General features: G+C 36.1%; 1 protein-coding gene across 1 annotated transcript; it reads left to right on the top strand.

Annotated features, from left to right (window-relative positions):
- Nucleotides 1-879: 879 nt before the first annotated feature.
- On the top strand, nt 880-3,505 carry LOC108846934 (uncharacterized). The gene is made up of 6 exons (XM_018620119.1): nt 880-1,344; nt 1,587-1,733; nt 1,823-2,448; nt 2,517-2,801; nt 2,881-2,987; nt 3,147-3,505. The coding sequence occupies exons 1-6, from the start codon at nt 880-882 to the stop codon at nt 3,503-3,505; spliced, it is 1,989 nt and encodes a 662-aa protein (XP_018475621.1).
- Nucleotides 3,506-18,301: the final 14,796 nt, after the last annotated feature.

The raw sequence follows: 18,301 nt of genomic DNA, 5'->3' as shown, positions 1-18,301 counted from the left end.
CAGGTAAGGAGTTGAATCTATTATTTCTGGTTGTATACATTTGTTTAGACACTAAGTTGTTAATTTTTATTTTCCTTTTCATGTGACCGAAGAGTCGATCATGCTTATGAGATAGGGGCTTCAAAGTTTGTAAGGGAAGTGGCTGCAGCGTCGGGAGGAAATGATCTCATCATCTGTCCTTGCATTGACTGCCGAAATATAGATCGCCACTCTGGAAGCGTTGTAGTCAATCATCTGGTTACTATGGGAATGGAGGAGGCTTATAAGATGCGGTCAGATTGGTATCTACATGGAGAATTAAGCTCAGGGGTTGCAGATGACAGTAGGGGAAGTCACTGGAATGATGAGATCTATGGTCTATAGAGAGCTGCTGAGTGTTTTGATGAAGCTTTAGCTGGTGCTGGGGATTTCTCTGAAATGGCAGAGGGAGATGACAAGAAAGAAGATGAATTTTTGGCAAAGCTAGCTGATGCTGGAACACCATTGTATCCGGCTTGTGTCAACCACAGCAAGTTATCTTCGATAGTGTCATTATTCAGGTTGAAGACTCAGAATGGGTGGTCTGACAAGAGATTCAATGATCTGCTAGAGACGTTGCCAGAGATGTTACCAGAGGAGAATGTGCTACACACTTCACTGTACGAGGTTAAGAAGTTTTTGAAGTCGTTTGATATGGGATACGAGAAGATCCATGCCTGTGTCAATGGCTGCTGCTTATTGAGAAAGAGTTTGAAGAAGCTTGAGTATTGTCCAAAATGCAAAGCATCGAGATGGAAGACCAATATTCATACTGGTGAAAAGAAGAAAGGAGTTCCTCAGAAAGTATTATGCTAATTTCCTATAATCCCAAGGTTTAAGAGATTGTTCCGGAGTGAGGAAATGGCCAAGGATCTAAGGTGGCACTTCAGCAACAAGAGCACCGATGGGAAGCTTCGCCATCCTGTTGATTCAGTCACATGGGATCAGACGAATGAAAAGTATCCTGGCTTTGCCGCTGAGGAAAGGAACATGAGGCTTGGGCTTTCAACAGACGGATTTAATCCGTTCAATATGAAGAATACGATGTACAGTTGCTGGCCAGTACTGTTAGTGAACTACAACTTGCCACCTGATTTATGTATGAAGAAGGAGAACATAATGCTTACACTGTTGATTCCTGGTCCACAACAGCCTGGTAATAGTATAGACGTTTACTTAGAACCTCTCATCGATGATCTACAGCATCTGTGGAGCACTGGAGAGTTGGTCTACGACGCTTTAACGCGATCTACCTTCACGCTGAGATCAATGCTGCTTTGGACGATCAGTGTTTTCCCGGCTTATGGGAACCTTGCAGGCTGCAAAGTAAAGGGAAAGATGGGGTGTCCTTTATGTGGAAAAAATACAGACAGTATGTAGCTAAAGTTCAGCAGGAAACATGTGTACATGTGCCACAGAAAAGGTCTTCCGCCGGGTCATAGTTTTAGGGGAAAATAGAAGTGGTTTGATGGAAAAGCTGAGCAAGGGAGAAGGGGAAGAATTTAACTGGCCGTGAGATATTTCAAAACCTCAAAAACTTCAAGAATGAGTTTGGGAGTGTTAAACAGGTTGGAAATAAGAGGAAAAGAATGGTCTGTACTGATTTAGGATCCAGTGAAGCAGAGGAAGAGGAAGAGGAAGAATTAGAAGTTGATGAGGATGAGTTATCTAGATGGAAGAAGAGGTCAATATTTTTCAAGCTTCCTTATTGGGCAGTAAGATCTCTTTCTTGTGCTTTTTCTATTGTTTCTGCTATGATCTCTTTCTAAACTCGATTTTTTTTTATTGTTTATGTTATGATTAGGAACTCCTGGTTAGGCACAACTTAGATGTTATGCATGTTGAGAGAAATGTGGCTGCTAGTCTAGTCTCGACATTGTTGCACTGTGGGAAATCTAAGGATGGTCTTCCTCCTCGTAAAGATCTTGAGGATCTTGGCATTAGGCAGGATTTGCACCCTCGCAGCCAGGGGAAACGAACATATCTTCCTCCAGCTCCGTGGTCCTTGTCCAAGACAGAGAAGAAGATATTCTGCAGGCGACTATTTGACTTCAAAGGGCCAGATGGGTACTGTTCCAATATCTCTAGAGGAGTTTCGTTAGATGAGTGTAAGGTCACATGGCTTAAATCACATGACTATCATGTGTTAAAGCAGCAACTGCTTCCAATTTCTCTCAAAGGGCTGTTACCTAAAGGACCTAGGCTAGCAATTTCAAGGTTATGCGCATTCTTCAATATGTTGTGTCAGAGAGTGATCGACAGGGAACAGCTTTTGGTAATGGAAGCAGAGATTGTAGAGATGCTTTGCTTGTTCGAAAGATATTTTCCTCCAAGTTTCTTTGATATCATGGTCCACTTGACTGTGCATCTAGGAAGGGAAGCACGCCTTGGAGGACCTGTCCATTTTAGATGGATGTACCCATTTGAGAGGTAGTAAATACATGAGTGTTATAGATTTTAATAATCATTTGCTAATGTACATATATAATATTTTGTAGGTACATGAACGTCCTTAAAGACTTTGTCAGAAATCCTGCTAGACCAGAAGGCTGCATCGCTGAGTCTTATCTAGCTGAGGAATGTATGAAGTTTTGCAGTGAATTTCTGAAGAAGTCAACAAATGTAGAAGACAAAATAGAAAGGAACATGGAGTATGAGAATAGCTCCATCTTAGAGGGTCGTCTAATATCAGCTGGAAAAACAATTACACTCACTGAAATGGAGAAGCAAATAGCACATCTTGCTATCATCCAAAACCTTGCTCTTGTCGAACCTTATGTAGAGTAAGAACCTTACGCTCTTTTCGAAAATAACACATCTTATACTTGTTTTACATTTATCTTCGTATGTTTCTTTGAGCAGTGAGCATCTCCAGTATCTACAAGACTCAGATGGAAGCTGTAGGAGAGATGCATCAACTTTATGGAGTACGCATACTAAGCATTTTGCTTCATGGCTAAAAAGAAAAGGTCCGTGATTCGTAAAATAGGTCGTGTAATTAGAGCTCGAAATGATATAGGTGTTTGACTTGTCATAATTTTTGTAGGTAACTCTTGATTCCAAAGAACATGAAGAAACCCTCAAGTAGCTTGCTTATGGTCCACGGTGTTCTGCGAAATCATATACAGGCTTCATTGTCAATGGTCAGAGGTTTCACACGGCATCACTTGATAGGAAAAGTCAGAATTCTGGGGTTTATTATGAGGCTACGGTAGTTTGCAGAGCTAGTGCCAAAGATACATCACAGGTGGTTGATTGGGTATCTTACTACGGCAGAGTAACGAACATCATTCTGATTGATTACAATGTCTTCTACGTTCCTCTCTTCCGGTGTCAGTGGGCAGTAAAGGGTAATGGAGTGAAGATTGAAGATTGTTTTACACTTGTGAACATGACTCATAGTCAAGCATCTTTTTCAAGTGATCCTTACATACTAGCTTCTCAAGCGAAGCAAGTCTTTTACTCGAGGGAAAAACGAGTCCTCTAATTGGTATGTTGTCATGAGAGGTCCGTCTAGATGATATAGTAAGGAAGATATTCAAGAAGGAGCTTCTGACGTTGGGCCATTGCCAACAAATATTGACATGGACGTTGACAATGATGAAGCAGAGAATGCCAGACAGATTCTGAACGCATATATGTCTGAAATGTATCCTTATTGGTTGTGTGCTTGCTCTGTGATTGTTGTGTGCTTGCTCTGTGATTGTTGTGTGCTTGCTCTGTAATTCTTGTGTGCTTGCTCTGTTATTTGATGGTGAAATTGTATAGAGTTAACATTTTCCTTCTAAAATTTTGATGCAGGTAATCTGAGATGGCAAAGAGAGGAAGGAAAAAGGAACACCGAAAAAGGGAGGACGTATTAAGAAAGTTCAAGATCAAGACGTTGAGTTTGTGTGTACATTAGAAGCACGTGTTAAGAACGTTCAAGATCAAGAACCTGTTGATGAAGAGCAAGACGAAGCTGTTGAAGATCAAGAAGAACCTGTTGAAGATGTAGTAGAACAAGAGCAAGCAAGCGATGTACCACAACCACATACAGAGGAGCAGCATAACTCAGAAGAGCCTGAAGGTGAAGAAGATTTACAATCATGATATGGTAGGTTGTGAGTGATAGCTACAAGGAAAGAAGACGCAAGCAGATCCCTCACACTGTTAGTCGAAAGGGGATGGTTAGATTAGCAGAAGAAATGGTAAGTTAATTTTTCTCGTTGTTCCATTTGTATGATAGCTTTAGGATATTGACTTACTTCTGTGTCCATAGAAAAACAACTCTGGAGACCCATCGGAAGTGACTAGGCTTAAAATATGGGTCAAGTCTCGTACCAGAAAAGATAGAACCCCTATAAACACAAATGCGGCTGAGAAGATTGTGAGTTCAAAACTTATATTTATTTATTTGAATGCTGGTTTGCTTTCTTAAGCAGATGCTTAAAATGATATGTGTGTGTTCTCTGATATACAGCAAAAGGCAGCTGAGCTTGTTAATGATGCCAATCAATCACATGCTAAGAATCAAGACGAGGATACGCTCGTAAAACTGTTAGGACCTGATAATCCTGGTCGTATGAGAGTGATGGGCAGAAATATGAGTAAGACAAAGTTAGCTTGCTTCCAAGTTAAGCACAAGACAATGTCTGAAATGCAAGAGAAGCAATATGAACTCCAGGAAACAGTTAATCAGTTAAAGGCTGAACTTGCGGCTGTGAAAACCCAGGTCTGATTTTTTTTGAGTTCATACATTGTGATAGGCATTTATAACATAATAATAAGATTTGTTTTGGTTAAATTACAGAGAGAAGATCATGAAATGGGTGAAAACTCGGCTGCAAGAGTAAGTAATCAAATATAAGATCAATGCTTTATTTAAAACTTGACAGTATCACATTTTAACTATTGACCTTGTAACAGAGTGTGAACAAGAAAACATAAAAGAGGTGTCTTATTATTGATTGGGCTGATGAAGATAGCAACATTGGTGAGGACCGTATTCTATCTTCCGACCCAAACGATTTAGTCAATGACGGTCGACTAGGCCCTACGGATGTTAAAGTCTTTGTTGATGTTGCTATCAACCAGAAGCTTTCCTTTGGAGACCTGCAAGTAACATGTGCACTATTGAGGAAGCTTTTGGCCATATTATTGCTTGGCCTAAAAATAAATGTGTTGAACTATGCCAGGGCCTCCAACCAGAAGACATTGCACCCCTGGTAAAGCCTTTTGTTATCTTCTCTTATCAATTATAGTATTGATAAGGCGTTTGAACATATTGTTTTTTAAATGTCTAACAGGGCTCAAGATCAAATTCTCTCAACAAGTGTAAACTACTGGATTTATCTGATGATAGTGTAGTTGTTGGTGAGGGACGTTGGCCACAAGAACCAAAAGCATTGGTTAATGGACTTCCACTCGGACCAAAGGCAGTAAAAGTCTTTCTCGATGTGATACATGAACCTGGAACATTTATATGGAGGCCTACATTGGATGTGGCATACCTTGATGACTGCTTGCAGACATTTATATCATGGCCTGCTCACAAAGTTGTATTCGAAAACCCACCAGATGCAAGAAGGAAAGTATCTCCTGCTCCAAAAGCTGCATCTGCAGTAGGAAGTCAGCAACAAGGATCTACGTATGCTACTGAACGAAGTCTACAAAAAGTTGGGAAATCAGGAGCAACAACATCAACAACTCATACTCAGAACACTTTCTTAATGCCGGTAAAGATTCTTACTTGTGTTTAAATAATCTTGGTTGATGCTGCTGTCTGAGTATTACAAGGTTTCTGTTGTAAATGTGACAGCTAAAAGATGGATCCCAAGCTATCAAAGTGAATGAGAAGTGCAAGTTGATGGACATCGGTCAGAAGAAACAAGTTGTTGTCGAAGGACGTGTGCATTCAACAGACCGAGACCAGATGGTTCACTTTATAAAATTGGGACCGAACGCAGCAAGAGTGTGGGTAGATGCAGTGTTGGTAGATGATGCTGATGTTTGGAGGAAATCTGATGAAATAGAGACCATGAAAGATGCACATGGTTCATCTATCGCATGGCCAATTGAAAAATTGGTCATATTTTAAGATGAACATGTAAGTGTTGTGATTTGTGATTATAATATTTCAGACACAATGGTAAACTAATTACAGGTTTTGATTGTTGCAGCATGGGGGAATGAAGAACTTTGGTCCGGTCTTAGTGTCTAATGAGCTTATTATTATCATGTCTTAAAGACTTTCTTATATGTTTTCGGAGGGCTGTGTAAACCTTGTGATGCTATGAATGATTTCTTTCTTGTTTATGAATGATCCATGTTGTTTATGAATGATTTCTGTTGTTTTTAAGGGTGAATTCTGAAAGCAATACTCGGCAACAACAACTAGCATAGCAAAACAAACAAATCAACCATAGCAAACAACAATAGTCATCGTAGAATATCATAGCATTAAAAATTACCTACGATTAAACATGCAAGTAAATAATAACAGCAAAAAAAAAGCTATACTAGAATATCATAACATTTAAATTTACCTACGATTAAACATGCAAAACAGTAATAGCAGCAAAAAAAAGCTATACTATAATATCATAGCATTTAAAATTAACTACGAATAAGAAAATGATAACATATGACGAAGCTATAAATAAATGTAATATATGAATTTTAAACAGCTATTGTAGAAGGACATATCATAGCTCACATTACGAATCGTAAATAATTTGTGACAAAAAAATGACGAGTTATAGTAACGTTAGTAACTGCATTCATTTATTGCTATCGTAGTAACACATTAAATAGCGTCACCAATAACTGCTATCGTAGAAGGGGTACCTATGATGGATGCCGATTACATGGCAGATGGTAAAAAGCTATGAAAGACCTAATATAGCGTTAATCATGAGCTAAGAATGTTGATATTTCTTGTACTGAAGAAGCTATCCCACTTTCTATTCAGATAATTCCAGATTAACATGTTCGTACATATGACAATATCTTCATGATTCATGTCAATCCAGGATGAACCAAGGTGTAAGGTGTAAGAAGCTTGATTTGAAACCATTAATCAGTATAGAATGACCAGGAAGTTGAATAAATCTCATAGGAGTTATGAGGATGAAACTATCCCACTTTCTATTTAGATGATTCCAGATTAGCCTATTCGGACATATGGCAATATCTTCATGATTCTTATCAAACCAGGAGAAACAAAAATGTAAGAAGCTTGATATGAAACCATTAATCAGTGTAAAATGACCAGTAAGTTGAATAAATATCATAGGATTAATGAGGAAGAAGCTATCCCACTTTCTATTTAGATGATTCCAGATATGCCTGTTCGGACGTATGTCAATATCTTCATGATTCTTATCAAACCAGGATGAACCAAGATGTAAGAAGATTGATTTGAAACCATTAATCAGTATAGAATGACAGGAAGTTGAATAAATCTAATAGGAGTTATGAGGAAGAAGCTATCCCACTTTCTGTTCAGTTGATTTCAGATTAGCTTGTTCGTACATATGGCAATATATTCATGATTCTTATCAAACCAGAGGGAACCAAGATGTAAGAAGATTGATTTGAAAGCATTAATCAGTGTTGAACGACCAGAAAGTTGAATGAATCTCATAAGAGTTATGAGGAAGAAGCTATTCCACTTTCTATTCAGAAGATTTCAGATTTGCCTGTTCAGACATATGACAATATCTTCATAATTCTTATCAAACCAGGAGGAACCAAAATGTAAAAAGCTCGAGTTGAAACCATTAATCAGTGTAGAATGACCAGTAAGTTGAATAAATCTCATAGGAGTTATGAGGAAGAATCTATCTCACTTTATATACAAATGATTCCAGATTAGTCTGTTCGGACATATGTCAATATCTTAATGATTCTTATCAAACCAGGATTAACCAAGATGTAAGAAGCTTGATTTGAAACCATTAATAAGTATAGAATGACCAGGAAGTTGAATAATTCTCATAGGAGTTATGAGGAAGAAGCTATCCCACTTTCTATTCAGATAATTCCAGATTAACCTGTTCGTACATATGGCAATATCTTCATGATTCATATCAAATCAGGATGAACTTAGATGTAAGAAGCTTGATTTGAAACCATTAATCAGTATTGAATGATCAGGAAGTTGAATAAATCTCATAGGAGTTATGAGGAAGAAGCTATATAAATTTCTATTCAGATCATTCCAGATTAACATGTTCGTACATATGGTGTATCTTCATTATTCTTATCAAACCAGGATGAACCAATATGTTAGAAGCTTGATTTGAAACCATTAATCAGTATAGAATGACCAGTAAGTTGAATAAATCTCATAGGAGTTATGAGGAAGAAGCTATCTCACTTTCTATTCAGATGACTCAAGATTTGCATGTTCGGACATATGGCGATATCTTCATGATTCTTATCAAACCAGGGTGAACAAAAATGTAATAAGATTGATTTAAAACCATTAATCTGTGTAGAACGACCAGTAAGTGGAATAAATCTCATAGGAGTTATGAGGAAGAAGCTATCCCACTTTCTATTCGGATGATTCAAGATTTGTTTGTTCGGACATATGGCAATATCTTCATGATTCATATCAAACCAGGATGAACCAAGATTTAAGAAGCTTGATTTTAAACCATTAATCAATGTAGAATAACCAGGAAGTTGAATAAATCTCATAGGAGTTATGAGGAAGAAGCTATCCCAATTTCTATTCAGATAATTCCAGGTTAACATGTTCGTACATATGGCAATATCTTATGATTCATATCAAACCAGGATGAACCTAGATGTAAGAAGCTTGATTTGAAACCATTAATCAGTATATAATGACCAGGAAGTTGCATAAATCTCATAGGAGTTATGAGGAAGAAGCTATATAAATTTCTATTCAGATCATTCCAGATTAACATGCTCGTACATATGGCAATATCTTCATGATTCATATCAAACCAGGATGAACCTAGATGTAAGAAGCTTGATTTGAAACCATTAATCAGTATATAATGACCAGAAAGTTGAATGAATCTCATAGGAGTTATGAGGAAGAAGCTATCCTACTTTCAATTCAGATAATTTCTGATTAGCCTATTCAGACATATGGCAAAATCCTCATGATTCTTATCAAACAAGGAGGAACCAAAACATAAAAGGCTCGAGTTGAAACTTTTAATCAGAGTAGAATGACCAGGAAGTTGAATAAATCTCATAGGAGTTACGAGGAAGAATATATCTCACTTTCTATACAGATGATTCCGCATTAGCATGTTCGGACACATGTCAATATCTTCATGATTCTTATCAAACATGGATGAACCAAGATATAAGAAGCTTGATTTGAAACCATTAATCAGTATAGAATAACCAGGAAGTTGAATAAATCTCATAGGAGTTATGAGGAAGAAGCTATATCACTTTCTATTCAGATGATTCCAGAGTAACATGTTCGTACATATGGCAATATCTTCATTATTTTTATCAAACCAGGATGAACCAAGATGTTAGAAGCTTGATTTGAAACCATAGTATAGAATGACCAGTAAGTTGAATAAATCTCATAGAAGTTATGATGAAAAAGCTATCCCGCTTTCTACTCAGATGATTCCAGCTTTGCATGTTCGGACATATGGCAATATCTTCATGATTTTTATCAAACCAGGGTGAACAAAAATGTAATAAGATTGATTTGAAACCATTAATCAGTGTAGAACGACCAGTAAGTTGAATAAATCTCATAGGAGTTATGAGGAAGAAGCTATCCCACTTTCTATTCAGATGATTCAAGATTTGTCTGTTCGTACATATGGCAATATCTTCATGATTATTATCAAACCAAGATGTAAGAAGCTTGATTTGAAACCATTAATCAGTATAGAATGACCAGGATGCTGAATAAATATCATAGGAGTTATGTGGAAGAAGCTATCCCACTTTCTATTCATATGATTTCAGATTAGTATGTTCGTACATATGGCAATATCTTCATTATTCTTGTCAAACCAGGATGAACCAAGATGTAAGAAGCTTGATTTGAAACCATTAATCAGTGTAGAATTACCAGGAAGTTGAATAAATCTAATAGGAGTTATGAGGAAGAAGCTATCTCACTTTCTATTCAGATGATTTCAGATTAGCTTGTTCGTACATATGGCAATATATTCATGATTCTTATCAAACCAGAAGGAACCAAGATGGTAGAAGATTGATTTGAAAGCATTAATCAGTGTAGAACGACCAGAAAGTTGAATGAATCTCATAGGAGTTATGAGGAAGAAGCTATTCCACTTTCTATTCAGAAGATTCCAGATTTGCCTGTTCAGACATATGACAATATCTTCATAATTCTTATCAAACGAGGAGGAACCAAAATGTAAAAAGCTCGAGTTAAAACCATTAATCAGTGTAGAATTACCAGTAAGTTGAATAAATATCATAGGAGTTATGAGGAAGAATCTATCTCACTTTCTATACAGATGATTCTAGATTAGCATGTTCGGACATATGTCAATATCATCATGATTCTTATCAAACCAGGATGAACCAAGATGTAAGAAGCTTGATTTGAAACCATTAATCAGTATAGAATGATCAGGAAGTTGAATAAATCTCATAGGATTTATGAGGAAGAAGCTATATAAATTTCTATTCAGATCATTCCAGATTAACATGTTCGTACATATGGTGTATCTTCATTATTCTTATCAAACCAGGATGAACCAAGATGTTAGAAGCTTGATTTGAAACCATTAATCAGTATAGAATGACCAGTAAGTTGAATAAATCTCATAGGAGTTATGAGGAAGAAGCTATCTCACTTTCTATTCAGATGATTCAAGATTTGCATGTTCGGACATATGGCGATATCTTCATGATTCTTATCAAACCAGGGTGAACAAAAATGTAATAAGATTGATTTAAAACCATTAATCAGTGTAGGACGACCAGTAAGTTGAATAAATCTCATAGGAGTTATGAGGAAGAAGCTATCCAACTTTCTATTCGGATGATTCAAGATTTGTCTGTTCGGACATATGGCAATATCTTCATGATTCATATCAAACCAGGATGAACCAAGATTTAAGAAGCTTGATTTTAAACCATTAATCAATGTAGAATAACCAGGAAGTTGAATAAATCTCATAGGAGTTATGAGGAAGAAGCTATCCCATTTCTATTCAGATAATTCCAGATTAACATGTTCGTACATATGGCAATATCTTCATGATTCATATCAAACCAGGATGAACCTAGATGTAAGAAGCTTGATTTGAAACCATTAATCAGTATATAATGACCAGGAAGTTGAATAAATCTCATAGGAGTTATGAGGAAGAAGCTATATAAATTTCTATTCAGATCATTCCAGATTAACATGTTCGTACATATGGCAATATCTTCATGATTCATATCAAACCAGGATGAACCTAGATGTAAGAAGCTTGATTTGAAACCATTAATCAGTATATAATGACCAGGAAGTTGAATGAATCTCATAGGAGTTATGAGGAAGAAGCTATCCCACTTTCTATTTAGATGATTCCAGATTTGCATGTTCGGACATATGGTGATATCTTCATGATTCTTATCAAACCACGATGAACAAAAATGTAATAAGATTGATTTGAAACCATTAATCAGTGTAGAACGACCAGTAAGTTGAATAAATCTCATAGGAGTTATGAGGAAGAAGCTATCCCACTTTCTATTCAGATGATTCAAGATTTGTCTGTTCGGACATATGGCAATATCTTCATGATTCTTATCAAACTAGGAGGAACCAAGATGTAAGAAGCTTGATTTGAAACCATTAATTAGTATAGAATAACCAGGAAGTTGAATAAATCTCATAGGAGTTATGAGGAAGAAGCTATCCCACTTTCTATTCAGATGATTTCAGATTAGCCTGTTCAGACATATGGCAAAATCTTTATGATTTTTATCAAACCAGGAAGAACCAAATGTAAAAGGCTCAAGTTGAAACCATTAATCAGTGTAGAATAACCAGTAAGTTGAATAAATCTCATAGGAGTTACGAGGAAGAATCTATCTCACTTTCTCTACAGATGATTCTAGATAAGCCTGTCCGGGCATATGTCAATATCTTCATCATTCTTATTAAACCAGGATGAACCAAGATATAAGAAGCTTGATTTGAAACCATTAAACAGTATATAATGACCAGGAAGTTGAATAAATCTCATATTACTGATGAGGAAGAAGCTACCCACTTTATATTCAAATGATTCCAGATTATCCTGTACGGACATATGGCAATATCTTCATGATTCATATCAAACCAGGATGAACCAAGATTTAAGAAGCTTGATTAAAACCATTAATCAGTGTAGAATAACCAGGAATTTGAATAAATCTCATAGGAGTTATGAGGAAGAAGCTATCCCACTTTCTATGCAGATAATTCCAGATTAAGCTGTTCGTACATATGGCAATATCTTCATGATTCATATCAAACCAGGATGAACAAAGATGTAAAAAGCTTTATTTGAAACCATTAATCAGTATAGAATAACCAGGAAGTTGAATAAATCTCATAGGAGTTATGAGGAAGAAGCTATATCACTTTCTATTCAGATGATTCCAGATTAGCATGTTCGGACATATGGCAATATCTTCATGATTCATTTCAAACTAGGAGGAACCAAGATGTAAGAAGCTTGATTTGAAACCATTAACAGAATAGAATGACCAGGAAGTTGAATAAATCTCATAGGAGTTATGAGGAAGAAGCTATCCTACTTTCTATTCATATGATTTCAGATTAGTTTGTTCGTACATATTGCAATATCTTAATTATTCTTATCAAACCAGGATGAACCAAGATGTAAGAAGCTTGATTTGAAACAATCAATCAGTGTAGAATTACCAGGAAGTTGAATAAATCTCATTGGAGTAATGAGGTACAAGCTGTCCCTCTTTCTATACAGATGATTCAGATTAGCCTGTTCGGACATATGTCAATATCTTCATGATTTTTATCAAACCAGGATGACCCAAGATGTTAGAAGCTTGATTTGAAACCATTAATCAGCATAGAATGACCAGTAAGTTGAATAAATCTTATAGAAGTTATGAGGAAGAAGCTATCCCACTTTGTATTCAGATGATTCAAGATTTGTCTGTTCGGACATATGACAATATCTTTATGATTCTTATCAAACCAGGAGGAACCAAGATGTAAGAAGCTTGATTTGAAACCATTAATCAGTATAGAATAACCAGAAAGTTGAATAAATCTCATAGGAGTTATGAGGAAGAAGCTATCCTACTTCCTATTCAGATGATTTCTGATTAGCCTATTCAGACATATGGCAAAATCCTCATGATTCTTATCAAACAAGGAGGAACCAAAACGTAAAAGGCTCAAGTTGAAACATTTAATCAGAGTAGAATGACCAGGAAGTTGAATAAATCTCATAGGAGTTACGAGGAAGAATATATCTCACTTTCTATACAGATGATTCCAGATTAGCATGTTCGGACACATGTCAATATCTTCATGATTCTTATCAAACATGGATGAACCAAGATGTAAGAAGCTTGATTTGAAACCATTAATCAGTATAGAATAACCAGGAAGTTGAATAAATCTCATAGGAGTTATGAGGAATAAGCTATATCACTTTCTATTCAGATGATTCCAGAGTAACATGTTCGTACATATGGCAATATCTTCATTATTTTTATCAAACCAGGATGAACCAAGATGTTAGAAGCTTTATTTGAAACCATAGTATAGAATGACCAGTAAGTTGAATAAATCTCATAGAAGTTATGATGAAAAAGCTATCCCGCTTTCTATTCAGATGATTCCAGCTTTGCATGTTCGGACATATGGCAATATCTTCATGATTCTTATCAAACTAGGGTGAACAAAAATGTAATAAGATTGATTTGAAACCATTAATCAGTGTAGAACGACCAGTAAGTTGAATAAATCTCATAGGAGTTATGAGGAAGAAGCTATCCCACTTTCTATTCAGATGATTCAAGATTTGTCTGTTCGTACATATGGCAATATCTTCATGATTATTATCAAACCAGGAGGAACCAAGATGTAAGAAGCTTGATTTGAAACCATTAATCAGTATAGAATGACCAGGAAGCTGAATAAATATCATAGGAGTTATGTGGAAGAAGCTATCCCACTTTCTATTCATATGATTTCAGATTAGTATGTTCGTACATATGGCAATATCTTCATTATTCTTGTCAAACCAGGATGAACCAAGATGTTAGAAGCTTGATTTGAAACCATTAATCAGTGTAGAATTACCAGGAAGTTGAATAAATCTAATAGGAGTTATGAGGAAGAAGCTATCCCACTTTCTATTAGATGATTTCAGATTAGCTTGTTCGTACATATGGCAATATATTCATGATTCTTATCAAACCAGAAGGAACCAAGATGTTAGAAGATTGATTTGAAAGCATTAATCAGTGTAGAACGACCAGAAAGTTGAATGAATCTCATAGGAGTTATGAGGAAGAAGCTATTCCACTTTCTATTCAGAAGATTCCAGATTTGCCTGTTAAGACATATGACAATATCTTCATAATTCTTATCAAACGAGGAGGAACCAAAATGTAAAAAGCTCGAGTTAAAACCATTAATCAGTGTAGAATGACCAGTAAGTTGAATAAATATCATAGGAGTTATGAGGAAGAATCTATCTCACTTTCTATACAGATGATTCTAGATTAGCATGTTCGGACATATGTCAATATCATCATGATTCTTATCAAACCAGGATGAACCAAGATGTAAGAAGCTTGATTTGAAACCATTAATCAGTTTTGAATGACCAGGAAGTTGAATAAATATCATAGGAGTTATGAGGAAGAAGCTATCCCACTTTTATTCATATGATTTCAGATTAGTCTGTTCGTACATATGGCAATATCTTCATTATTCTTATCAAACCAGGATGAACCAAGATGTAAGAAGCTTGATTTGAAACCATTAATCAGTGTAGAATTACCAGGAAGTTGAATAAATCTAGTAGGAGTTATGAGGAAGAAGCTATCCCACTTTCTATTCAGATGATTTCAGATTAGCTTGTTCATACATATGGCAGTATATTCATGATTCTTATCAAACCAGAAGGAACCAAGATGTAAGAAGATTGATTTTAAAGCATTAATCAGTGTAGAACGATCAGAAAGTTGAATGAATATCATAGAAGTTATGAGGAAGAAGCTATTCACTTTCTATTCATAAGATTCCAGATTTGCCTGTTCAGACATATGACAATATCTTCATAATTCTTATCAAACCAGGAGGAACCAAAATGTAAAAAGCTAGATTTGAAACCATTAATCAGTGTAGAATGACCAGTAAGTTGAATAAATCTCATAGGAGTTATGAGGAAGAATCTATCTCACTTTCTATACAGATTGATTCCAGATTAGCCTGTTCACACATATGTCAATATCTTCATGATTCTTATCAAACCAGGATGAACCAAGATGTAAGAAGCTTGATTTGAAACCATTAATCAGTATAGAATGACCAGGAAGTTGAATAAATCTCATTGGAGTTATGAGGAAGAAGCTATCCCACTTTCTATTCAGATAATTCCAGATTAACCTGTTCGTACATATGGCAATATCTTCATGATTCATATCAAACCAGAAATGCATATCGATCAATGCAACAGAGTGCATATCGATCGATATGCTTATGCATGTATCGATCGAATTGTTGTCGCATGTATCGATCGATATGATGTCGCATGTATCAATTGTCATTTATCCCGCGTCTATCGACCGATCACTCTATAGGAGTATCGATCGATTGCGCTACTATTGATAGTGCTCAAATTACCCAGTAGAGCTTACTCTCTCAAATAAGAGGTACAGCTATAGTACTTAGGGATCGAATCACGAGGAGCTAGGGAACCAATTAAATAAAATCTACTAATCAATCCTAGGCAAAGTTGATTTTAATGATGGAAATAAAAATAGCAATTCCTAAAATGGGCAAGGTAGTTGCTCTAACTAACAATATGATGGGTTGTTTAAATGTGATAAAGAGTGCTAGACTTAGGGCTTTTATTCAGGAATGGAGATTATAATGTCTATAAATGCCTAACAAGTTGCTTGCATGATACTATAGAACTCAGTCGCTTAACTCTCAGTGATGTCTCACTAGTTAAAAATCTAGATCTCTGGCCTCAACTGTCGTATGTTGACACAGAAAAAGAGTCGATCGACGATCGAGTCACCTGTCGGGATATCGATCGACGGCTTCTAGATATGCCTAGGCGCGAGCCGATAATGAACACTAGATCTCAAGGAGGGCGGTTAGCTCTTCTCCAAGGAAATACTAGTTCAAACAGATAATTCAAGATATCAAAGATCCTAGTGATCTATATTCTAGTTAGCTACTCTAGAACAAGCTTATGGTGCAATCTATTTGATGAGTATCACAACTTAGCAATTATAGTTTGGGGCTAATCCCACAAACCTATTTAAACCCTAGATCTAACAAGTAGACTACTCAGACATAGCTAAGCAATTCATGACAATTGATAGATGAAAGAATTGCATAGATAGAATAAAGTAGAAATACAAAAGGAGATGAGAAATCTCTCCAATCTCTCAAAACAAGTAAAACTCTAGTCTCTCTCTCACACTCTCTGCTTAGCTCTTCAAAGCTTGCTTCTTTCGAAGGTTGCTGTCAAAACACTTAGCAGGAATATTTAAGCATTTCCATTAGGTTTAAAACTCGTCAGGGGCAATCTCGTAATTTGGTGAAGTCTTGGTGAAGTAGTCGGCTAAACCATTTCGTCCTCGATATCGATCGACAACACTGGATGTGTATCGATCGATTATAATCTTCTAGTACGCGGATCTTCTCAGCTACATCGATCGACAACTCTGGATGAGTATCGATCGATTCTTATCGCAATGTTGACTTCCGACTTGGTCTTGAATGGTCAACTCGGGTGTATCATCTCTTGCACTCCAAAATGCTCCAAAAACATCACTTTATCACGAAACGCTCCTGAACCTGAAAACATACCTAACAGGCTAGAAAACAGATTAAATATATAATAAAACACTAGTATACCATGGTTAAAAACGGGTAAAATCCATGGTATATCAATCCCCCAGACTTACTCCTTTGCTTGTCCTCAAGCAAAAACAGTAAGCTTTGGAAAAGGTTTGAAAACAGTAGGAACTCAAAGATTCGAAATATTGACGTCATCACTCTATGGGTTTGCAATTCATATCTAAACATCCTGATTACAGAAGTTCATTATGCCTTATCCTAGCTTAGCAACCAAACTCATCTAGTCAACAACTTAGCAAATCTCATCTGACATTCCCCTCTACTAACCTCATTTCTTAACATAAAATAAAAGTGCAGGCTTTACCTTGGGAGTATCGATCAAAGGACACATGAATTCAACTCAAACAAGTATTTGAACACACAGGTAGTCTTCTCTGATCCCTTTCTCCCCTCATCTCTCTTCTCTGAATCTCTTATTAGTTTCAATTTCAACAGGTTTCGATTCCACAAAGGTCATCTAGTCTATCTCATTGACATTTGCATTGTAACTCATACATTTTTGACAAAGTGTAGCGAATAATGGAGGTCTTTGGTAATTTACCTATCCCTCGTTTCCACAATGTGTGATCATTCTTGAGATTTAGAATACTGGGGTCGCAGGAGACACTCCTACCCCTCTGCCTCTCAAGAAATCATTTCAATCTTTTATAACATAAACTTAGATCTTTGAGATGCCGAAGAGAGAGAAGGAAGGGAACCAGAAACACACAGACTTTTTACCTTCCAGACTTCTAAGAGGATTCCGATCCAGTGATTTCCAAGCCCCAAGACAAGCAAATAAGTCAGTATTATTGTTGGAGGTCAGCTTTGGTTCCTTCAAACATCTTAGCTAGTGTATATAGATGACAGGTTGATCCACTTTAGCATCTTTAGTACTATCTGCAATCAGTAAATCTAGAATGGTGCTAAAGAGTGGTCAGACAATCAAATATAAATCTATATCAATGTTCCTATTTAATACTTATGTGAAAAATAATTTTGAAAAACATTTAAATAAAAACCAAAATAAAAACACATATTAGTAAACTCCCCCCAGACTTAAATTACATTGTCCCAGTGTAACACAGCCTGAGTGAGGTAAATAAAATAAATCATAATAAATAAATATAACAAGTTAGAATGATTAAACCTGATCGACAAGATGTCGATCGATTCGTAGGGGTGTACGTCGATCGTTAG

This window comes from Raphanus sativus, unplaced genomic scaffold (assembly GCF_000801105.2).
Source record: "Raphanus sativus cultivar WK10039 unplaced genomic scaffold, ASM80110v3 Scaffold1223, whole genome shotgun sequence".
In the NCBI taxonomy this organism is placed as follows: Eukaryota; Viridiplantae; Streptophyta; class Magnoliopsida; order Brassicales; family Brassicaceae; genus Raphanus; species Raphanus sativus.
The sequence above is the reverse complement of the archived record's forward strand: the minus strand, read 5'-3'. Positions and strand labels throughout refer to the sequence as shown.

What these genes read in the sequence shown, in the direction of transcription:
- LOC108846934 (XM_018620119.1), top strand. Translation starts at nt 880, where the DNA reads ATGGCCAAGGATCTAAGGTGGCACTTCAGCAACAAGAGCACCGATGGG. An exon ending in TCAAGCTTCCTTATTGGGCA is followed by an intron (nt 1,734 to 1,822) that starts GTAAGATCTCTT and finishes TGTTATGATTAG; the next exon opens with GAACTCCTGGTTAGGCACAA. An exon ending in TGGATGTACCCATTTGAGAG is followed by an intron (nt 2,449 to 2,516) that starts GTAGTAAATACA and finishes AATATTTTGTAG; the next exon opens with GTACATGAACGTCCTTAAAG.